The 22438-nt window shown below is 47.0% G+C and overlaps 1 protein-coding gene across 1 annotated transcript in view; it reads right to left on the bottom strand.

Annotated features, from left to right (window-relative positions):
• The window catches only part of LOC120838357 (cytochrome P450 3A9-like), a 64398-nt gene extending 42729 nt beyond the window's left edge, over positions 1-21669 (bottom strand). Inside the window, exons 1-5 of the mRNA XM_040208232.1 lie at positions 21605-21669; positions 15336-15432; positions 8438-8490; positions 7345-7441; positions 3072-3188 (exon numbers count right to left, since the gene is read on the bottom strand). Coding sequence (XP_040064166.1) covers positions 3072-3188; positions 7345-7441; positions 8438-8490; positions 15336-15432; positions 21605-21669 — 429 coding nt within the window. The remainder of the gene's footprint in view (positions 1-3071; positions 3189-7344; positions 7442-8437; positions 8491-15335; positions 15433-21604) is intronic.
• Between the last annotated feature and the right edge of the window lie 769 nt (positions 21670-22438).

Raw genomic sequence — 22438 nt, 5'->3', positions numbered from 1 at the left:
TTCTTTAAGTGGGGGCGTAGGCGTTGGGGCAAGAGGTGCAGCCGACTTCTTGAATTTGGAGGCTGGGCCTCCGAAGCCCCTGTTGCCTTCTGACGGGATATTGCGTAGAGGGCAGTCATTGCTCGTCGCAACGTAAGCACCGCCACAGTTAATTCATTTGGGTCGGAGCTTGTATCCCACGGCGGGGTCGTGCTCGTGGCCGCAACCACCGAACCTGACGGCGTCCTGAGTTCAGACGTCTTTCGTATGGCAGAACTGGCAGAGGAGTGGTCTGGGCCAGTACGCGGACATTTTCAAAAACTCACAGGCGTAGCGTACGTATCTCGGAAGAGGCTGACTCGAATGTAATGAGCACGGTCCTTCCGGACTGGATGATAATCTGGGCTGCCAAAGTTTGATGAGTTCTTCCCTCCACTTGCTTCATCAGTGATTCCGGAGTTTCGTTGTTATTTTATCCTCTGAGGTAAATATTCGTTTGGTATACTCAACGTGGCGACGTAGGGTTTCATTTTCAGAACGTTGCCTTTCTGCTGAGTAGTTCGAATCGTGAGGAGCTTATGGCCGCCTGCTGATTCCTGAAGGTGAATGGCAACCGTATTCGAGTTCGCGTTGGCATGAAGGGAGCATTCTTTGTCGTCGAAGGTCGTGCGAGTGATGGCTTCTCTGATATTTTTGGTGGCGATGTTGAAGAGGTCTTCCCTGCAGATAGGATTCAAAACGACCGTATACTTTGGTGGTGATGACTTAGAGTCGCTTATCTCATAGGATCTCTGACGTCTGCCGCGTCTGCGCATTTCATACCGCGGTCTAGCTGCCCCTGTCTCTTGTTCCCTGTGCTCATCCATGGACGCCATCTGTTGCTAACTCGCTTCAACGCTGGAGTTCCCTGAGAGAACTTTGCTACTACAGGCCGACGAGCTTCCTGTCGTGTTTTGGCGCTTATATTATTGCAAAGCGGCCCTGTTCTGCATGCATTACGTAATTGCCGCCCTGTTCTACTTATACTCGGCAGTAATAATAATAATAAATATTTTATTGTCCCGTTTTCAACACAGCGCATAGACCGGCCCGCAAAAGCATGGGTATGCTTGTCGGCGGGACCTGGCGTCCAACAGGTTGCTGACATAGTTATAACAAAGCATGCATTTTTTGCATACAACTAAAAAAACCCAAACAAAGAGAATTATACCCTACAAGAGAACAAGGGAAAAACGTGGTACATTTCAGTCACCTATCGTCTGGCAGCACCATTCTCTCAGGTCTTGTTTTAGTCTTTTTAGGGAATCCAGGTTATGAAGCTCTTCTGGTAACTTATAACTACCCTGTTCTCCAGATGATCGACAATTGCGGCCTGGTTCTGTTGAAATTCAGGAACTTACTTGTTCTTCATGTATTCGGTAAAGTTCGGGAGTACTCGCTCATAGGCGGAGTAAGCTTCCAGTTCTTCGTCCAGCATAGTGTAAACCACTCGTGCCTCATCAGATGTCTCCACGGGGTTGCTTTCGGGCAGGTAAGGGTAAGGTTCAATCGCCATGATCTTCCTTCTCAAAGGGTTCCAGATCTTGCAAGGAAGATCGGCTTGCGAATGTCGTGGTTGCCCACTGACCCTCCAAAACCAGGAATATCCCACTCCCAGACAGGGGAAGGTGGCGGCGGTCGTTAAGCCAGCGACCCCCGAAAGGGGAGAACCGGGGCCGAGAACTTTTAAGAAACACGTGAGGTTACAGGGCGACGAGGCTTAGGAGAGACGGAATGGACAAGATTTGAAATCGAACGCTTCTCAGGTCGCGAACGCGTGCCTCTCGCCAAAGCGCGCCTGATTCAATCATTTTTTTTTTTTTAGACTGTTTGTTTGATTTGGAAGCAACGTTACTAGAAAAACTTAGTGGGGCAACCGAATTAGATACGATGACACCACCTCCCTTTAGCGGCGAGTCAAAACACGAAAGTTGCTTTATATATCTACAGCGAGATGCCGCTGCGGGATAGCGCCACAATCCCTTGCGTGATTCGACTGAACCGGTGTATGCAGCCGTGCGTTTCACGGAGTGGCCGCTGCGGGAGAAATGGTGGCGTTGCGATCGGGTCTGGTCCTGTTCTAAAGTGCGGATCGGAGCCACTTTTAATGCGAAGCATTAATTACCCCATAGAGCGTAGCCGGCGGCGTCTGTAACCGCGAAGAAACGCAAAAGAAATGCTCATTCTCTCATTGGCTGAGCGAAGCACTCGGCCGCCGCTCTCGTGTCAGGCGTTGCCGGAGGGGGCGGGGGGGGGGGCGAGGCAGCGGCTGCTTTTGTTCCTCTCGGCGGCGTGGTACATGGCGGCGCCTCAAGCATATACATCGTCGGCGGCCGCAACCTCGGTAGCAGCGAGACGTGGCCGTCCAGGCAAGTACACCGCAGACGAACTAAGGGAGCGGAAGAACGACATTCATGCTTTCGCTTTCACAACTCATAAGAAGTGCTTAGGTGTCCTCCGAATTTTTTCAAAGCAGGCTGCTATGCCAGTTTTCCAATTGAGTTCTTCTAGTAACGTTACTTGGAACTGATACATGTGAAGTCACCCCACTGTAGAGCGTGGGAAAATTGGAATGTTGGTTTTGGCACCACCTCCTTTTCCGTTAGCCCAACAGCTCTTTTTTATGTTATATATAATTAATAGCAAGACGGAATGAGGAAAGCCCGGGAATTAGAAAAATATGCCTTAGTTTAGGCAGCAAAGAAAAAACCAAAAAACCTTGAGGTACACCTAAGCATTTCTTATGAGTTGTAAATGCGAAAGCCTGCAAGCCGCTCGTCCGCTCCCTTTGTTGCCTGCTGCGTACTAGCGCGCGCGCGCTTCGGTATCTCAGAGGCTTTAGCGCAGTGGCCAATGGGAGCCCCGTCGACGCGCGTCAGCCAATGGAACCGAAGGCGAATCGCTCCTATTGGGATCGCGGAAACTGGGAGCCGTTTTTGCGCTTCAAACTGATGATGCCAGCTCGCTCCATGAGACAATTAATGCTTTCGCCTTAAAAACGAAAGAAAAAAAAAACAGAGTTGGTTCGAGCAGGTGTATGCTGTGCATCCCACCTTGCGCAGCTTTCCCGTAGCAAATGCTGGAGTCGCCGGGGGGCGCAGCTTTCTCCATTTCTTCAAAGTGGCGAAGGCCATCATTTCTTCCAGTAGAGGTTGAACGATCGGGAGGGGCTTCGGGACAGAAAAGAAAAATTCACGCTTGATTACTCATTTGCGTCAGATGGTTGTTATAATAGTTTTTTTTTAATACAGTGATGTATTGTTGATTTGGACACCTTGATTTCCACTAAATATTGTACATAATGTAAGTTGTCCATAATAACGACACAAAAAGGCTTGCATTTTCCTTGTCCTCGTAAATGGTGTCCATATTAACGGGGTCCAAATTAACGGCACATGACAGCGTTATTATTCGGCAACCGACAAACGCAACCGTAAGAAATAAAATAGAAATTGGAGATCAGCATTGAAAATAACACTTTGGTGAGCTGACCAAACAAACCAACGAATATCATCGTGCACATTTCACAAAGATCTTTAGTCATTCATAAACTTCGACAACTCGTCATCTTCTAAACCGCGATAACAGCGCGAGTACATCATACGAGCAACTGTCTTCAGACACTGTCTGAGGCGTCTTTCCATGTATGGCTGTTCTGTTACACTGGACACACAGAAATGCTCTGCAAACATGATGGAGCATGGATGCATTAAATGTGCTTGGAACATGCTCGTGGCGTCTCCCCCTTGTAGATTTGTCAAGTTGTCTTCAGCCAGCATCGTGCATTTTGTATGAAGTACGCGCAGTGCGACTGCGGCTTTAAAGGCCGACGTCTAGACTCAAGATACTGCAAGGCAGAAGATCCTTCTCACCGTGAGGGAGGAGGAAACTGGCGACTGTGGACAGGGTAGAAGGGGAAAGAGGAGGAAGTGAGGAAAAAGTGAAAAGCGCGAACTGGTCGTCAACCTTCAAGTAGAGCCGAAACGCTCGGCTCTACTTTAAAGGACCCATGAAACGAATTTTGGGCTGGAGTAAATCAATTTATATTGGGATTTTACTAATAGCACATCGTTCAGTGGGCCAAAAGAACAAAGGTAGAAAGTCAAAAGCCTGACTTTCGCTGCAAAAATTTGCAAAACATAGCGGACTATTTCGTACCTCCTTCCCTTCGTAAACTCTCCGCCTTTTCACTGTGATACATCCGCGGACCTCGCAGCGCGTCACCGGGCTACTAGCCATACCTCGGCAAATTCATTCATGAACTCGCTCATTCACCTTCATTCACATTCACGGCGTGAATCTGAATGGCTCTGAATGAATTCTTGAATTCGAAAAAGATCATGATGTGATGGTGAATGACTTTGTGAATTTGAATGAATTCGCGATGTGATGGTGAATGACTTCGTGAATTTGAATGAATTCGTGATGTGATGGTGAATGAATTCATGAATTTGAATGAATTCGTGATGTGATGGTGAATGAAGTCTTGAAGTCATGATGTGATGGTGAATGACTTCGTGAATTTGAATGAATTCGTGATGTGATGGTGAATGAAGTCGTGATGTGATGGTGAATGACTGTGAATTTGAAGGAATTCGTGATGTGATGTTGAATGATGTTGTGATGTGATGGTGAATGACTTCGTGAATTTGAATGAACTCATGATCTGTTGTGATTGTGAAGGACTTTGTGAAGTGAATAGAATTCATTGTGATGGGTGAATGACTCAATGGATTCGTGACGTGATGGAGAATGGCTCGTGAACACGATGAATTTGCGATGTGCGTGGCTCGTGAACTTGGTAAGTTTGTGATGCGAAGTAATACCGTGAACTTAATTCTCGACGTGATAGTGAATGCGGTTATGCATTCAGAATAGGCGGAAAACATGTTACGCAGGTGCTTCTTGCTTACTGGTTGTTTTCATCCCTCACCGCAAACCACAGGAACATATTTGACTTGAGCGGTTTGGGCTTCAGTCTCGCTGCGTAGCCGTGCGTGCCTCAGCGCGGTGTCCCTTTGTCGAGCAATTTCGTGGTAACAGCTGTTTATAAAGGAAGTGCGGTGGCAGTGGCAATGAAGGGGAGGAGAGGGGGGGGGGGGGAAACGAGGGCAGGCTAGTCTTTTTTTTTTTTTTTTGGCACTTGCCACTTAATTTTGATGTTGTTCTGAGCAATTCCTCGTGAATCAATGGAGCTCCTTGCCGACCTTGTCCTTCTGTGTCTCGGGACATATGGTACGGAATCTCTGAAGGCTCTCGCTGTGCCGTTTCGCTCGTGAGTCGTGCGTGGCACAGCCGCGCTGTCAGCGGGCACTAATAGTAGCAAGCGCCGTTTCAAAAGATACGAAGCCGAGGCCGACGTCACGAGCAGGCGCACCTAATCCGGCGCCGAGACCATATCATGTGACCTCCCGGTTCCGCGCGGCGGCGCACGGAGTACATTCACGTGGCACGATCGCAGCGCAGCATTGGATGGGTTGGCGCTCAATCAATGTAAGTTGTGTTTTGCGCACTCGAAATACCCCACTTCCCCGACGGAGTCAGGTCCTGGTTTCAAGTGGCTGACACAAAAAGGCGCCACAGTCCTATTCCACAAGAACTGCGAACTCGTAAAGGGCTACTAGCCGTGAAGCCGAATTTAGTCAGAATGAACCTGAATGACTTCGTGAATTATGCGGAATTCATGATGTAATGGTGAATTCTGGTGAATTCGTGTTGACCGTGATGGTGAATAACTTCGTGAAGTGATGGTGAATTCGGATGAATTCATGATGTGATGGTGAATTCGGATGACTTCGTGAAGTGATGGTGAATTCGGATGACTTCGTGAAGTGATGGTGAATTCGGATGAATTCGTGAAGTGATGGTGAATTCGGATGAATTCATGATGTGATGGTGAATTCCGATGAATTCACGATGGTGAATTCCGATGAATTTGTGGTGATGGTGAATGACTTCGGGAATTGGTGATGTGATGGTGAATGACTCCGTGAATTCGGAGGCGGCGGTGATGTGATGGGGATGAATTTTTGGCGCGGTTGAACGCCGTGATGTGAAGGGGATGAAGTTGCGGCGCGGTTGAACACCGGGATGTGAAGGGCCGTGACTTTGGGAGGTCAGAGTACCTTGTGACGTGAATGCGAATGAATTTGGAGACGTGATTTTGTTCGTGATGTGATGGTGAATGAAGGAGGTCTAAAATGCCGACCTATTTAGTCTAGCCACCATAACCGGGACCCCGCAGCGCGTCACCAGGGCCCAAGCGCACGTCACACGACACCGGACCTCACTTAATCCCTTTACCCCTAAGCTGACATTGCGGTGGAAGCTACGCGCTTGCCGGACCAATCAGCCGCCTCCCTTTCATCACCTGACCTCATTCTCTGCGGGTCGGTATGCGCGAGAGAGCGTGATCACGTGGAAAATGTGTGGCTGGCCCAACGAGCACGTAGCTTCCACAGCACTGTCAGCTTCGGGGTGAACGGGGTGGGGAAAGCAACTAGTCGGAATTTTGAGCGACGGGCTAATCTTCTAGGGGGCAATGGCTGTGTCCGGGCTACACAAGTGAGATTCCGAGCAAGAGGGGACTCCCCCCTTTCCGACTTCTTGAACTGTTTGGTACAATGCGCGATTTATGAGTTGAGGAGGAAAGCTAAACAGAAAAAAGTTGAAAAAGCATTTCATGACTCCTTTAAGTGCGAACCAGCCTTAAAGCCGAGGTCAGGCTGCTGACATCGTACAAAAGGACGGTCCGCAGACCATCGAGAGTTTGAGGGAACCGTTGTTGCACATACGGTACGCCCGCCGGTATGAGCTGCGCATGCGCGAGCTTAATATGCGCAGTTGAAATCGGCGAGCCACCGTACCGTATCGGATGTACAAAAACTGTTCCCTCGAACGCTCTACTATGCGGCGCGTGTTCCTTGCTTGTATGACTGTCGGGTCACATTAGTCTTTAGAGTTTTTTAGGGAATCGTTTTGGCTCATCCGAAAGGGCCCTCCGTTATGAACTGCGCGTGTGCGAGCCTTCTGCGGTAGCACATGCACAGTTCTTATTGGAGGGCCCATCGTACCAAATCAGGAACCGTGCAAAAACGGTTCCCTAAAACTCTTCATTGTCTGACGAGGTGCTGGAAGTTCACATTTCTATGACAGAAAACATGATTCGAACAGTCTCGATGCGTGCCCGCAGATAACTCTCTCATCCTGTCTGCAGCGGAACACCATGTCTTTTGTACCACGTACGAGTAGCCTGACTGCGGCTTAGCTGCATACACCCAATTGCGAGATTTCTACAGCACGCAATCGCCGTGGGTGGTTTCGTACCCTTCTGTCCGGCAGACGGGCGAAGTCCTTTACCAAGACCAGCTTCAGCAATTCGGGATCCGCAACGACGAGTGCCGGTTGGCTTCCCTCGAAGACACTGTGAGTCAACCGCAAGGATGCATGGTTCAAACTAACTTCAGGATGCATATAGAACAGAGGATGACCGCAGTGTTCCCTGCGCTGTAAAACGAACCGGAAAAGAAATTTGGTGCCTCTACGTAGAAAGTTTAAACTTTCACCGAATTTGCATTTAGGGAGTGGACTCTGCCTCGCGAGATTTCAATGTACATTTGTCTTTCTGTAAAAATATTAGACCACAAAACTTGCCAAAGTTAAAGAGGGTCGGGGTCGCAGAAGACCGAATTAGCGATGAACGTAATTTGTGGTGCCATCTCTCGATAGACAGAGCTAGCAGACAACAGAGTACGTCGCCTAATCGCTCAGCCTATTGGGAGATTGCACCTCAAGCTACATTCATCACTAAGTTGGTCGTCTGCGAATAGTCCGCCTTTGACTTTGTGAAGTTCCTTAGTCTCATTTTTGTACAGGAGCAAAACTACGCATTGAGCTTCCTATGTGCAAGCGCCGAATTTTTTAGTTCGTTTTATAGAGTTGGAACACACTGGCCATTCCATGCATAACAACATAAACTTTTCGCACTGTAATACACTTGAATGTAAAAATATTACGGTTCCCTTTAGCCCTAAATTGCACCGATCAATGACACTTCATTTATGAGTTAAGTCAGAAAAAGGTTGGGCGGCTTTTTTGTATCTAGGACTGCAGGGTAGACTGTGAGGGTTGACGAAGAAACTATCTTTTTTTCTTAACTTTCTACACGGACATTATTAATAGTCTAAATATTGCTACATGTATTCAGATTGTTTAAGCACATCTTCATTTAGAATGTATTGATGAACAAATCTTTATGTCGAAGAACGTTAGAAATATTGCAGTTGTCTGTGCGTTAATATATAATATTTTATGTTTGAGAATAATCATGCATTTAAAGAGCGCACCGTACTGCTTTGAACTGATAGCCAAAACAGGGTTAATTTGATTGGCAAAATACTGGAATGTGAGAGCAGCTCACCCAAATATTCTCCTGTACTTGATGTATCGTTCATGGTTCATCAAATGGAAGGGCTGGAAAGTGGGATATTTGAAATGAAGTTTGTGCGCCACGTAATTTAGGAGCAAAGGCAGAATTGTGATACATTTTTTAGAAGTATTTATTAAAAATTTATAGTTCTAAAAATAAGCAACTATACGGGAGTAAAAAAAACTGAAAAGGGAAAATAATATACTTCACTTCCCCTTAGGCCAGAGCGCAACAGGTGTTACGAGCCAGTCAAGCAGCACCGAAAGCGCAACGTCATGGAGTTCGGCGTCGTTCAATGGTGCTTATCTGCGGGCTAATTCAGAGATTGCGCCGTGACCTTGAGCTTTTAGCCTGTAGTGTCCCCTAATGTTTGGCCTCTGTTCACGGTGGAAGAAATACATTTAGGTGGTGATTCTGGCCGCTCTTCCCGCGTGGAGCGAGCGACCAGATCGTGTTCCGAGCTAGTCTTGAAAAAGGAGTATACTCTGTTTCACCTTATGAGGTAGCGCAGGAAAGGCTACAAATGCGAGCTCCTTGCTCTGGGGCACATCTCGGCGGCACAAGCTCTCGTGACTTAAGAGCGGCTGCCAACGCTATGAGCTTGCGCTTCTAGCCTTCGCTGCGGTACAACATAAGGTGAACCGAAGTATAGCTTTCCGCGCCGCCGCGGAGGGCGCTGAGGTGTGAGCACCGTGGGTATGAGGTTTCTCCTCGGCGGCCACGGTGTCGAGGGCGTGGCTTGCTCACCTACTTCGCGGTGTGGTGGTGGTGTGCGGCCAGTGGCTGGCCTCATGTTTTACTTTGGTGCTGTGTCGATCACAGGTGCCACCATCGTGGACGAAGGTGAGCCTTAACCCGAAGGAGAAGTTATGCTATAAGGATGGGGAAAGACGTGCTTCGTTCCGAACTGCAATTCGGGGTACCAGAACTGCGCAGAGCGAGTGTCCTTGTTTAAGGCTCCATCGAATGACGCTCGCCTGGAGCAGTGGCGTCGTGCAATCCCGAGAGCCGATCGCAAGTTACTACATAGTCTCCTAATCTTGTTGACCAAGTGAAGACCAAGCTTGATAGTCTAATTTCTGTCGAAGTCTGGGGATGCGAAAATGTCTGGTCAAAAAAGGCTGAATAAACCAAGGTTGTGGACTGCATGCTATATTATGTAACTGAGTTTTTAAGTGTGAAAATGAAAAAAAAGCTACACACTGCCCTGCATGCCGATCCGCTTTCAGCATCGACAAGAACACGTCTGCTGAAGCAGCACTTACAAACGTGAAGAACAGAGGAGGCCTTATACACCCCAACAAGAAACGTTTCCAGCTACTGAAAAAAGAAGAACAGTTCTTCGTGGAAAATAAGAGCCACCAGACTGTCTACTGGGAAAAATCGACAGTGTTCTTGACACAAGCACATTAACGTTTCCATGCGCTGAACACAAAGAAGAAACAATCGCCTAGTTGCTCCACTACTACTTCAGCATGCAAATGCGACAACACTTTAAGCATATTACGATGAGTAGGAACAAACAAGTTTAAGAAATGAAGAAATCAGCAAAGCAGCGCTCGTCTTAGTTTAAGAGCACGGGCGAGAAACACAGGATGTAGGAGATGGCATTCGTTAGTAGTATGCAGCGAATTCAGCCTTTGTGTACGTTTTAAATCAAAAATATGTCAGGTATTTTTTTTACCTGTAAGACTGGGCGACACCATATTGTGAGAGTATAAATAAAAAGTGATTTATGACCTATAACCCTATTGAAAATCGCTCTGAGGGGACTTCAGGAATTCTTTAAAGGGTGTGAAGGGGACTTCAGGAATTCTTGTGATGTTTGAAAGGTGCACCGATATTTCCTGGTGGGTTCGTTGGCCTGTCAGAGGCTCTCCTGAAATGTCTGAAGCCCCCTTTACAATGCCTTGAAATGTCTGAAAGCCTGTCAAGAACTTTTCTAATGGGGTCGGGAAAACTTTCAGGCTTTTTGAAATATCTGTGGGGACACGGCCTAGGTGGAGAAAATACATGTCGCAGAATTAGAACATGGCTACGTATTGTTCACATAGGGAAAACAAATAATTATCTGGAGAATGTCGACTGTATGTGTGTACGGTCAGTTTTTTATTAGTGATCTTTTATCAAACACAACTGGACTCCTCGACCCGTCTGTCACTCACTGGCCGGGTGTTCGGTCGCCAAGGGGGCTACGGGTGCGATCGCCCCATGTGGAGAATTGACAAGGCGCGGGCCGAGTGTTGTTGGCCGAGCGGCGTTTTGAGGCGAACAAGCTTGACTTGTTGCACTAATAATAATAAAAAAGGGCAAGCCGAGAGCAGCGCGTTGCCCAATTTCAGGGACGCTGGGGAGATTCCGAGGGCGAAGCGGCAGCGACTCGTGCCGGGAACCGGTTTCCCCGCGGGGGACAGTCCCCAAAAAGGAAAAAAAAAATAAACAAAACCATTTTGCTTTTTACCAGAGTCGGAAGTCCTCACTTTTTCGTCGTCGCCAAAAGCATGAACAGACAACTCAAATCCCCCCCCCCTTCCTTTTACAATGCCTACAGACACACACTGCACTTCTCTCCGCCCGGCAATGGGGAGAGGGTGCAATACCGCCACTTCCGGACAGCACGCTTCTCCAATGGTCGTCGGGAGAGAGGGGTGTGAGGAAGCCGAAGAAGTCAGGAGGCCGCTATAGCCATTTTCTTTCCGCTCGTGGGCGGTTTGTTTCTCACCGCCATGGAGATATGGAACGGACCGGGTTCCTACATCCAGAAAGGTAAGGACTGCTTCGAGGGCTCGCCCCTTGGTCTGTTTTAATCCGTGCCGTTTCTTCCTTGGTTCCGCAGGTGAACCCCAGTTCGGCGTTGGCCGCCTTCAGCACCGCTCGAGCACCATCGTGTTCAGCGCATTCAAGGAGATGGTGGCCGGTGTCGGCCTACTCGCAGTGCCTGCGCACCGGGATCATAGCACTGTGGGTCCTGGGATCCTGGGACGGTGGATGACGGCCGCTGTCCCGCCTTGTTCCTTGCGCCTCTTCGTCCGACCGGCCTCAGAAGCACCCAGCGAGCGAAAAATACGCGGAAGACGCCGCCCCGACGACATCGTGGAAGAAACCGTGACTGTGCTCGGAATTTCTCAGCGGTGACGGGATCTGCTTGCGAGTTCGTGGTTTTCGCTAAACGTGCTTACTGAGACTGTGTATGTGTACGTGAGGTGCACCTGCTCCGTTTTATTAGCTGAACTACCGTACATCAGGAATTTACCCAACGGCATTGTGAGTACTTTGAAAGATTTTTCGTTGTGTTAAAGAAGTTAGTTGTTCCTATTTGATATGATCTCTTTCGTCGACAGCTGCTTGCGCCCGGGTTTGAACAAGCGTTGGTTTTTATCGATTTTTGCGTTTTAATGCGCATGTAAAATTCAATGTCAGCAATAAATTTTCAATAACGTTTTGAACTGAATTTGTGTCTATGGTTCACAGTCATTTGGGTGTCTAAAGGGTTGATGGGCTAAGGGGTTCGGGTTGAAGGGCTGTGGGGCTGGAGGGTTTTTTCTGAGGGGTATACCTGAAGGGTATTTTTGAAGGGTTTTGAAGGCCTGTGCGGTTCCATAATCCTTCAAGGCTGATGGGCCCTTTAGAATTATTTTCAATAGGGAACCGCTATTATTTTTTTACTTTCAGTCACTGTGTCATCATGTCAGTCAGTATGTCATCATCTGTGTCATCATTTCAGTCACTATGTCACCATAAATAAAATTTTTTTCTACTGACAAGGTTCGTATGTTCCACAATACAAGTTGATATTGTATGTATAAACCATTTGTAATTCTATAACCTTTATGCGCATGTAACGAATTATTTGAGCCCCACTATGTAACATTATTAGAATTTATATGTTTTAATAAGAAGGCAGGAGCAGGGTGGAAAAAATCACCCTACCTCCTATAGATCCACGCCATGTGTGCAAACAATTTACGGAACTGTTACCAAACATGATGTTTGACAAATCATGCGAGCACGACCCAGCTGTTTACTCTAAATTATTGAAGGCTCAGTAGATTATGCCGGAAAGTTTAACATTTATACGAGTATTTGTGTCACGTTGAGTCATCATCGGAATGTTCTCGTTAAAAAAAAAACAGGAACCGCACAGGGGAAAAGGTAATCAGTGCCAGTGCGCCAACATAAATCCATCATTTCACTACACAGTAAACAGGGACCGAGTAAAGAATGCATAATTTCCTTCACAAGCCCTTTATACAAGCCTTCACAAGCCCATCTATACTTGGGTGCCATCTATCCCCGTGCGAACGAAGCGCGCCCGGTGCGCCGAACAGAATGTGGTCGCCGCGTGAGACAGAAAGTCATCACCTAAATGTATTTCTTCCACCGTGTCTCTGTCCTTGTTTGTCTTCTATGCGGAGCGCACGTTCCTCTGCTACTTTTGCAGGTATAGTGACGTCAGAACGCCGAGATTTGATTTCTTCTGAATGAAGAATAGTGGGCAGAACCATAGCCTCCTCTATACTATAGAGGAGGCTATGGCAGAACTCAAGACAGCTTGATTTGAGGAGTACCCCCTATCCTTCAATCAGAAACAATCAGAGCTTGGCGTAAGGGCGGTTATTAACATGCAGCGAAGCGCTGATGTAGCGTTGCTCACGTGTCGTCAGCTACTTATCGCACGCCATGAGCAACAGTTGACGGTGCGATACAAAGCTGGGGAACGCTCCCGTCAGCACGTTCTTAGCGCGCGGTGACAGCGCTCCGACGTAAGGTGAACCGAAACATAGAACATATGGCACGCCAGTCACCGCGGGGAGAAACAGGAAGCATGAAAAGGAAGCCCCAAACGAACTGGTGACGGTTGAGTATGATAGACTAAAGCGTGCTTCCCATGCAGCGGTTTTGGCCCTAGAGCGGCGCGATTTCTGCCGTCGCGGCGCTCTGGCACGCAGCAGTGGTTGAGCGGCACGAGCGCCGCGACGGCAGAAATCGCGCCGCTCTAGGGCCAAAATCGCTGCACGTGAAACATGCTTAAAACTCTGAGACTATAGGCGTTTGCGAAAATTGCCTTCTGTGCGCTGCCATCTTCGTCTGCTGGGCTGTGGAACGCCTTCTGAGCATACGCTGTTGATTTGCTGTAGGCTGTATTGGACGCTGCGCAGGCGTCCACTGCTCAGTGACTCAGCATTTTTGACCGAGTAATAAGCGACGGAAAGGTTTATAGAGAGAACAGGGATCAATACGACACAGAAGTCTATAAAAAAAAAACACAGCTTATATTTATTATACATGATGATTGAAACCCTGAGACTGTGTTTCGAAAAACGGAAACTCGTGAAGTAGGAATAAAAAGGGACAGACAACGTCTAAAATTCAGCTAAAAACTTTATCGCCTCTACGCCTTATATACACCTTCCCCGAACGTCGAACGTCGCCACCACCGCAACGGTTGATCACTGAACTACAAACAATATACCAGAATTACAATACATCGAACCGCAAACAATGCAAAAACAAAAGCGTGATACAAATAGAAACACTAGGTCGTCACCACCACACCCGGAAGGACTTCGACGCGGACATTGTAATACCAGCACTTGGAAACACACAAATACCGTCTCTAACTTACCCCCCTTTTCCCCTGAACTGAACCATGAATCACACACAGTCGCCAACAATGCGTCCCATACGATCCCGAACCCGACAAGGCTAACAACTTTGCGAAGCAACCCCCTCCCTGTTAAGTTCACCCCACACTAGGTCTTTACAGCCGAAGAAACGTTTTTGACTCACTTCCAATTTGCAGTGACGCTTGGCTAATGCAATTTTCCGATGTTTTTATGCGAACAGTTGCTCGCACAATACGTCTCATTTCCTCACTCTCTTTGTGTACGATTTCTGTCTCTGACCAGTTGGCTGTACACGCATTACACTCCTGGAGATGCCTCGCTAGTTCAGAGCGAGGTATCTACAGGAGTATAATGCCTGTGCAGCGAACTGGTCAGGGACAAAAATCGTACACAAAGAGTGTGAGGAGATGAGACCTGTTGTGCGAGGAATTGCTCAACAAACTGATCAACCGTTGTGGTGGTGGCGACGTTCGACGTTTGAGGGGAGGTGTATATAAGGCGTAGAGGCAATAAAGTTTTTAGTTGAGTTTGAGATGTTGTCTGTACCTTTTTCTTCCTACTTCACGAGTTTCCGTTTTTTAAACAACAGTCTCAGGTTTTCAATTATCATGTATAACTTACACCCGCTCGCCTGCACTTTAACTGTTTTTTCATTGATATTTATTGACAAAACTCATATTTGTATAGGATTCGGGCACTTTCGTGAACAGAAAAAAAAAATGAATGAGAACATAAAGGGCGCACTCCAGAGAAAGAACAACTTTTTCACAAACGATAACTGACTTTTCTGACGTGACGTCTTTCGTTTTCTCTACAGTCTAGGGCAGTTTTTCTCAAGCGTGGATATGTCGGGGACCCCTTGGGGGACGCGCCAAAAGTGAAGGGGTTATCATGCCGCGGGAAGGAGAAAAAGGGGGGAAGGGGTTTAGAATAAGACATCTAATTGGAGTGAACCTCATTTGAGGACCACTGGTCTAGTGGTTTTAGTCAATTATCAAGAAAGCTTGCTCTGGCGCAGTTGTCGAACTTGTTTTCCTTAAAAAAGAACCGGACAAGAGGGCAAATGCCTATCCGTACTGCTCCCATGCAAAGGCGTTTGAAAAAAAAAAGACAAACAAAAATGACAGGGCGGCGAATGCCGGAAATGTCTAGAGGGGACGTCAGCATCCGCTATGCTCCTCATGAAACGCGATTTTGCACATGGCGATTTCATCTACAGATCAAAGTACAGCTGCATTTTTGTTTTCAAAAATGATACTTACTTTGAATAAAAATCGACTGATGGGTCCTAATATGAGAGAGTACTTTTCGTGGACGACATTTTGGTCTTTCCAGTAGTTCCGGTGCCTTGACGTGTAGCTGGGACGACGCAAGTAGTCAAAGTTAGCCAAATAACTTATGAGTGAATAAATTATACAATCACTGAAACAATCAAAAAATTAAGTTATTTAGGCAAAACTACATTGAAAATTGGCACTAATATCCTAAACCAATTTCGCATGTAGAGAATAATATGTACGTTTGCGTGAGTCGTTTGGTATGAAGAGAGGATATGCTATCAAAGGCACCTCAGAAATTTACAAGCTTTGTCCAAAGGTAACCCAGGGATGGAGCGGATTTTCGCATTATGACAAAGCACCCTGTTAATGAATCAGAAATCGCCGCAACCACTGTATACAGTGTCGAGGTAAAATTACCGCTCCAACTCGACCATAGGCTTTCGGCTCTTTTTTTTTTTTTCTTTTTCGCTTGTCCACTACACGCGATTATTCATATCTCATAAATGAGGCAATGATCGAATACTATATAACGCCAATAAACGACCCTTCAGTTCCTTCTCTCAGCAGAACCTTCCGACAGTCGACTTATCTTAAACCACTGACGGCTGAATTCATAATCGCTAGTAGGTTCGAAACTTAACTCAAACTCCACTTGAGGACGGTTTTGAGCTTCATAGTTCCAACTCAACTCGAAACTTCGCTCGACTGTTGAAATACTCACCATTTTATTTCAAAATCTCAAGGTAGCTTCGGAACTACTTTCCTTGAGACCCTATCTGGTTTCTGGGTGGCATGGCGGCCGACACGTTGTTCACTAATTGTCTAGATGTTGACCTCAGAACAAACAAACTCCTGCACCACAGCGATTATGAAAACCTTTCAGTGTCACGGCGTTTTTCGAGAACCGGCCGAGCGCAACGGAGGTGTTAGACGACCGCGAATCGTTTGCTCCCTATTACTTTTCGAAATCGACGATGGCCAGCCTTTTGAAGTCCCTGTTGCTGGAGGAGCGTGAGAACAGTCGCGGTCTGCCGGTCCCTCCAACGACTTGATCAAGCCGCAGTTCTGCGGCGCTGGGAATAGTTTGCAACTTCCAGTTCAATCAACATAGAGCAGAACACACCTCTTCGAAGAGACCAGTCCAAAAAAGGCTTGATGGAAGGCTAGTTCGGACATCCCCGTTTTCTTTAGTTGCGTTGCTTTCCGAGAGCTGACGTCCGCTTGCGCACAGGTCGCCAGGACATATCCGCTTCATATTAAACGGGGACACCAGTTCAAGCGGATAGCTTTGCAAGCAGCGTTCGAGACACCAATATTGCGGTGCTAACTGGCAGCTGCTTTTTTCCCCCAGCTTTGGCAGACTGGAAAATGCGCTTGTGTTTGTTCTATCGATAAAACAACTAAAACCTTCCCGCTGGCTAGAGAAAAGCTTGAAATTCACCAATAAACTCTTTGCAGAATTATATATCCGAGCACAAAGGAGCATGCCACGGGTATAGTTAGACGCGAAGTATGTGCTGGAGTCCGCGGTAGTAACTATTCGAGGGCAAATCTTAAACAAATTTGGTCTTGCACGCGTGTTCGTGAACGCATTATTATTAATTATTAGCTACTTAAGAATTGCATGGAATTTTTTATACGGGGAAGGCGAGCGCCGGTGCGGCGCGTAGAATTATATTCCCAGCATTCCCCTTGGTGCTTGGGCAATTTAATAGTAGGCCCATTCAGTGTTTGTGAAGCTGGATCTTTTAAATATAACGTACACATATATAGGTATTTTGCGCCAGAACTATGTCTTAGACAACACATGTTGGTATAATCTCGTCTCCTGGTATCCCAGGGAACGCTGGAGGGGAATACAAAATCTCGACGGATTCCTGCGTGGAGGAATCGCTGAGAAGCGCCTGTCACGCCAGATTCTTTTTGAGTCGATGTGCTATTTTTCTTTCCTCTCCACTGAGTGGTGGCGGAGTTGCAGTCGAGTAGCGTTTAAGAATGCGGCAATGAGCTACATTTCAAGTATCGGCGCTCGATTCTTCGATTGTGAGCGCCGGCATTTCGATGCTTAGCGCAGAGCAGACGCGATTAGTGATTGTTACGACTTAAAAATGCAACTTCATGAGCTTCAGATACGGTGTCGCGATGCTCAGGCGATGTCGCTTCACCGTGTTGCAGACTGCTTTAGGATTTCTGGAGGCAGGAAAACCGTTTCCCGTCATTTCAGATAAAGCTTCGGATAACAAGCAGTAACCATTTAAGGCACCAAGACGGCTTAACTGACGTCTTTCGGAAACGTGGCTCATTTGGTGGCTCTAGTTTAATCCACTGCGAGCCTTTGCCTCAAAAGGTGAGGGCTGTAATCGGTAAAATACGAGAACACTTTTATGTTAGCCATTCTTTCTGTCAGTGCGCATTGTATGTAACTATCTATAATGTCTGTAGTTTAACAGGCCCTTCTAGAAATTCAGAGCCATCTAGTGGCTCAAATATCAGTCTAAAGGTTTGTACGCCTAATGGTGGTTAAATTCAAGTACCTATTTCTCAAATGCAGTCGTACGAAAGTTGCGGTGTTCTTCACTGTACAGCGCTTCCTTTTACTATTCGTTGTAGTTTTAATGGCCTCAAAATACCTATATGAACGAGGTGCTTACTTGAGTACAGTAGCCCAAGTTTTTCATAATATGAAGCAAGCGTCGACCGCCGGACCGGCCAGTGCCGTGCCACGGAGGCGTGCGGTGGTACGGGAGACTATTGGGCAGGAGATCGAACTATAGGGGGCGCTTTATCGAGGTTGTTCTCCCCACAGCTCGGTGTTTACTAGCACAGCATAACAAAGAAATTGAACCTCGTCATGCACGGCCTGGACACGAGCGCTTCGCTCTGACCAATGCTGGCCTTCGAATCGTCGTCTTCGATGTCGCTGATCAAAAACAAACAAGAAAATTCGGTTTTTTGCCCCCACAGCTGAAGCGTGCCGCTAGAGGCGTGACTGTTCGATCTGCTCCCCAATAGGCGCGTGAGCTTAGAGGGATACTGCAATGAAATTTCGGCATTCGTTTTTTGGTCGATATGTGTTCAAAGGATCAGTATCACATCGAACATACCAATATCTTGTTAAAAAGTCTCAAAAAGAAATTCTGAGACAAATTAAACGATTAGCGAAGAGCACCTGGCGGATGTCGCTAAAGCCCCGCTTGTAATGCCCGTCTAGGAACCTTGACAGCTAGTGACGGTGAGTGTCTCGCCTCCGGCCACGACGAGAGTAGAGGGGAAGGAGGAACTCCCCTTTTCCCAAGAATGCTTTTTGTGTGTCGCAGAAGCCGCTATTGTCCCCCTACAATATTATAGAAGATGAACCCGTCACTCGAAAATCGTACAAAAGCAGTAGCTTCGGTGGCTGGAACGACTAGGCCATCCTCTCGACGTCAGCCTCGGCGTAGCTTTGCTCGTCTCGAGGCGACCTACTTCAGGATTGCGTTGGATGTCACGTGGTCTCCGCTGGGCTTTCTCCGAGCCCTTGCCACAGTGGGCCGTTTACAAGGAAAAATACAGCCACCAGGCTCAAAATACAAACGTGCGATTGTCACTTACGGATGTTGTGGATCATATTAAACCTATTTTTGAACACGACGGGAATATTTTAAATTTCGTTGAAGTATCCCTTAAAGCCCTTTCCGGTGGGATCGTCGCCTGCTGGGATATTCCGTTGATCGCACACAGCCCCTGCTTCGTAACAAAGGAGTGAACAAAGGAGCGCAGGGCGCTGATTGACATCATTGCTTATCCAACGCCCACTTCTCTTTCCGTATCACTCTCTCTGCTTCTGTTGTGTGTTGGTAGAGAAAATCTCTGAAGAGCCCGCACTGGCGTGATACTCGTCCTGCGTGGCATAAACACTGTCGCAATGACGATAGTTTCACTCTGCGGTCTGGTTGTGTTGCTTCGTGTTTGAATTTGCTGCCGATTGCTATTCCATGCGCCCGAAAAAAAAAAAAAAAAAGCGAGTGGTAAGCGAAATTGATTACTCCGGAGAGTGCTGTACTATATACACTTCAGAATAGCACTTGCACTGCATTGGATAAATTGTTTTATCTATAGCGTAAAGGACATGCATCCTCTTGGATGGCCGACAAGCATCTTGCGATCAATGTATCCCTGCACACCAGACTTCATTTATGTTACCCTACTTTAAATTCGGTAGCATTATAATATTGAAACCATGCTGCAAGGAAATTATGTTTTCTAATCAAAGCAGGAACGGAATAGCCTTTAGTCAGTTTCAAGTTTAGAAAAGCTTTTGAGTAAAAGGGGGACTGGGGAGGAGGAAGCGAACCGAATGTTGCAGAGGAAGAGGGAAACCCCCTCCCCTCTCAAGCGTTCCGTCTTCTTCCTCATCCCCAGCCTTCTTTTCCCTCAAAAACTTTTCTTAACCTGTAACTGACTCTAGCAGACGACACTCGCACCAGAGAGAGCTATGTGCGCACGCGTCTAAACTCTCCCGTATCGCCGCGCACCCCTCCGCGGCACGGCACTGACCGGCGCAGCTGTCGACGCTCGCTTCATAATATTAAAAACTTGGGACACTCTACATCCTTTATGAATATTCACCACATTTTATTAGTGCGAAAGCACTAACTGTCCCATGGAGCGAAGCCCACGGCGTCCGCGAAAAGCGGCACCTAAACTCCCATTTTCCCCTTGGCTGAGCGAAACGGCACCTAAAGTCCCATTGGCTGCGACGCGTCATAATTCCAAGGAACACCACACTACAGAAATGCCCTCTGCTGGCGCTGTGGCCCGCGCGCTGGTAAAAGTGACGAGGGTGGCGCGCGCGCGGCTGCCACTCTCCCCCTTTCGCCCCTCTCGGTCACGTGACAGGCGTGGCCGGAAAAAAAAAGGGGGGGGAGGGGGAGCGGGAAATTCCCGCTTCCTCTTCCTGTGCATTACTGTATCACGTGTTCTACTCTGTGCTTTCAGCCATGCCGCGCCGCCCGGCAGGCCTCTGCGGAGGATAGCGGTGCGCGCTGCTTTTAGAGATGCGCTGCGTGTAGGACTGCTTTCGCATTTCTAGGCGTAAGATGTCTTAAAAAGCCACTCCGCTTCATTTTTGTTAAAAAAAAGCAGTACTATTCAGTATTACCTATATCCCCACGCCAAATATTACGACATAGTTCTGTCCAAATGTTTCTTACGGTGCGGCAAACTTTGCAACTCGCCAACTTGCCGAAATCGGCTGACTCGAGCTTGAGAATAAAAGGCGCAACCAACAGTGCCGTCAAGGCTACGGCATGAGCGTAGACAACATTGAGCTAAACATCATCATCATCATTGCTTCCTTCTCTTTGTTTTTTACTTCTCCGGGCAAGCGTAACGGGTGACATCAACAACATTTCTTCTCGGCGCTGAACGGTGTCCACATGATTGGTGTAAGACACCTGCGCAGCCCACTTTTTCGGAGCGGTCGCGCCGTTACCCGTTGGTTGTGAAGCGTCTCCCGCTTCACAACCAACCACCGTCGTCATCTCACCGTTTGTGATTATTGCCTCTCGGAGTTTTGTTCACCCTACGTGCACAGGCTGATGTCGCAGTTGTGCAGACGTCGTTGAGTGTCGTAGACATCAAAACGCGGTGAAGAGTATGGTGCAGACGACACTTGCGCCTTGCACACGACCGCTCCAATCCAGCCCGTCGTTGCGTAGAGGATCACGTGACATCTCGTACTACGTGATAGCTATGTTCTTGGTGGCCCGAGGCCAATGTTGCCGGTCGGAGTCGAATTTTAGGTTTCGATTTCAGCTCGTGTTTAAAATTGGATAAAAAAAGAGTATGTCCCAGTTTTCGCGAAGCAAATAACGTTGGCTTTTATTATGGCCTTTTAATGCGAAGTCACTCATTACCTCAAAATCTTCGGAATTGAGCGGAGTTGCCCTTTAAGAGTCCTCCTGAAATCTTTTGTTATGAGCAGTGTGGAGCGTCACGAAGCCAATAATTCAGATTATCCTCAAATGTAATAGCGCTCAGGAGTGCATAAGTCTAGTCTCGCTGACATCGTAAAACAATTAAACGAACTAACGTCTGGAATGTTCATGCTCCGTATCGGTGCCTGACTTCAAATTGTTCCTCCATCAGCCAACAAGAGACAGCCAATTAGCATGTATAGATGATATTAATTTAGGCACGATAGTTGTCGAGGTGGACAGACTTAATGACAGAAACGGTCTATTAAAAAACACAAGATAACTGTAACTCACAGGTACAGCAGAACAATGGCTGCCACAACCAAAAGAATCCAATCAACAAAGCCAAAAAACAGCATCCCAATGACGTTCTTTGGACACGGACAAGAAGGACGTCAATCCAGAAGAGAACTCCTGTAAAAGAAGAAATAAGCAAAACAAGTAAGTTCTAGAGGATTAACACCTTCGTCACATATGAACTATATTTATACTGTATATACAACCAGGCTATGTTTTCCACAGTACAAATTCATGCTTTCACATACGTATGAGCTTTAGTATTACAGGAATCAGGATATTATTCAAAGGTAGCAGTAGGTTAATTTACGTAAAAAAACAAATCGGCAAGGTTCAATGACATTACAAAATCAAAACGCTAGATTAAACACGTTTACAGTCTCTAAATCTAACAAGATAACCGGATAGCACATACGATACCATTATGAAAAAATTCAAACAGCTTAACAACGTAATCTAAGGTGCGAATAAGAGGTCAAGCGTTCCGGCATTAAGTGCGCAATCGTCACACAGCATACCGGATTGTTACATGTTTCCTGCAACGACTCAGTTTACACAACTCGTGCGAGAGAGTTATGACGCATAAATTCAGGAAAGTTTAAGCGATATTGTTTTTAGTCAGATTTTGAGTGGATACTTTATGTTTTAATACAACCGGGGTGTCAAAAGAAATCTTAACCCGAACTGAAAACCAGAGCAAAACCTTGATTTTTGACCGAACCGAAACAGAACCTTAACCGAAATCGAACGAGTAATGAACTCAAACCGGTTTACTAGAAATTTCTTCGGCTTAATACAATGCGAGGCGCGCGAACGTACAGGGTGTCACAA

The sequence above is a fragment of the Ixodes scapularis genome, unplaced genomic scaffold (genome assembly GCF_016920785.2).
Source record: "Ixodes scapularis isolate PalLabHiFi unplaced genomic scaffold, ASM1692078v2 PGA_scaffold0__279_contigs__length_252992795, whole genome shotgun sequence".
NCBI lineage: Eukaryota > Metazoa > Arthropoda > Arachnida > Ixodida > Ixodidae > Ixodes > Ixodes scapularis.
Note: the sequence above shows the minus strand (reverse complement) of the source record. Positions and strands in the feature narration are given on the sequence as shown.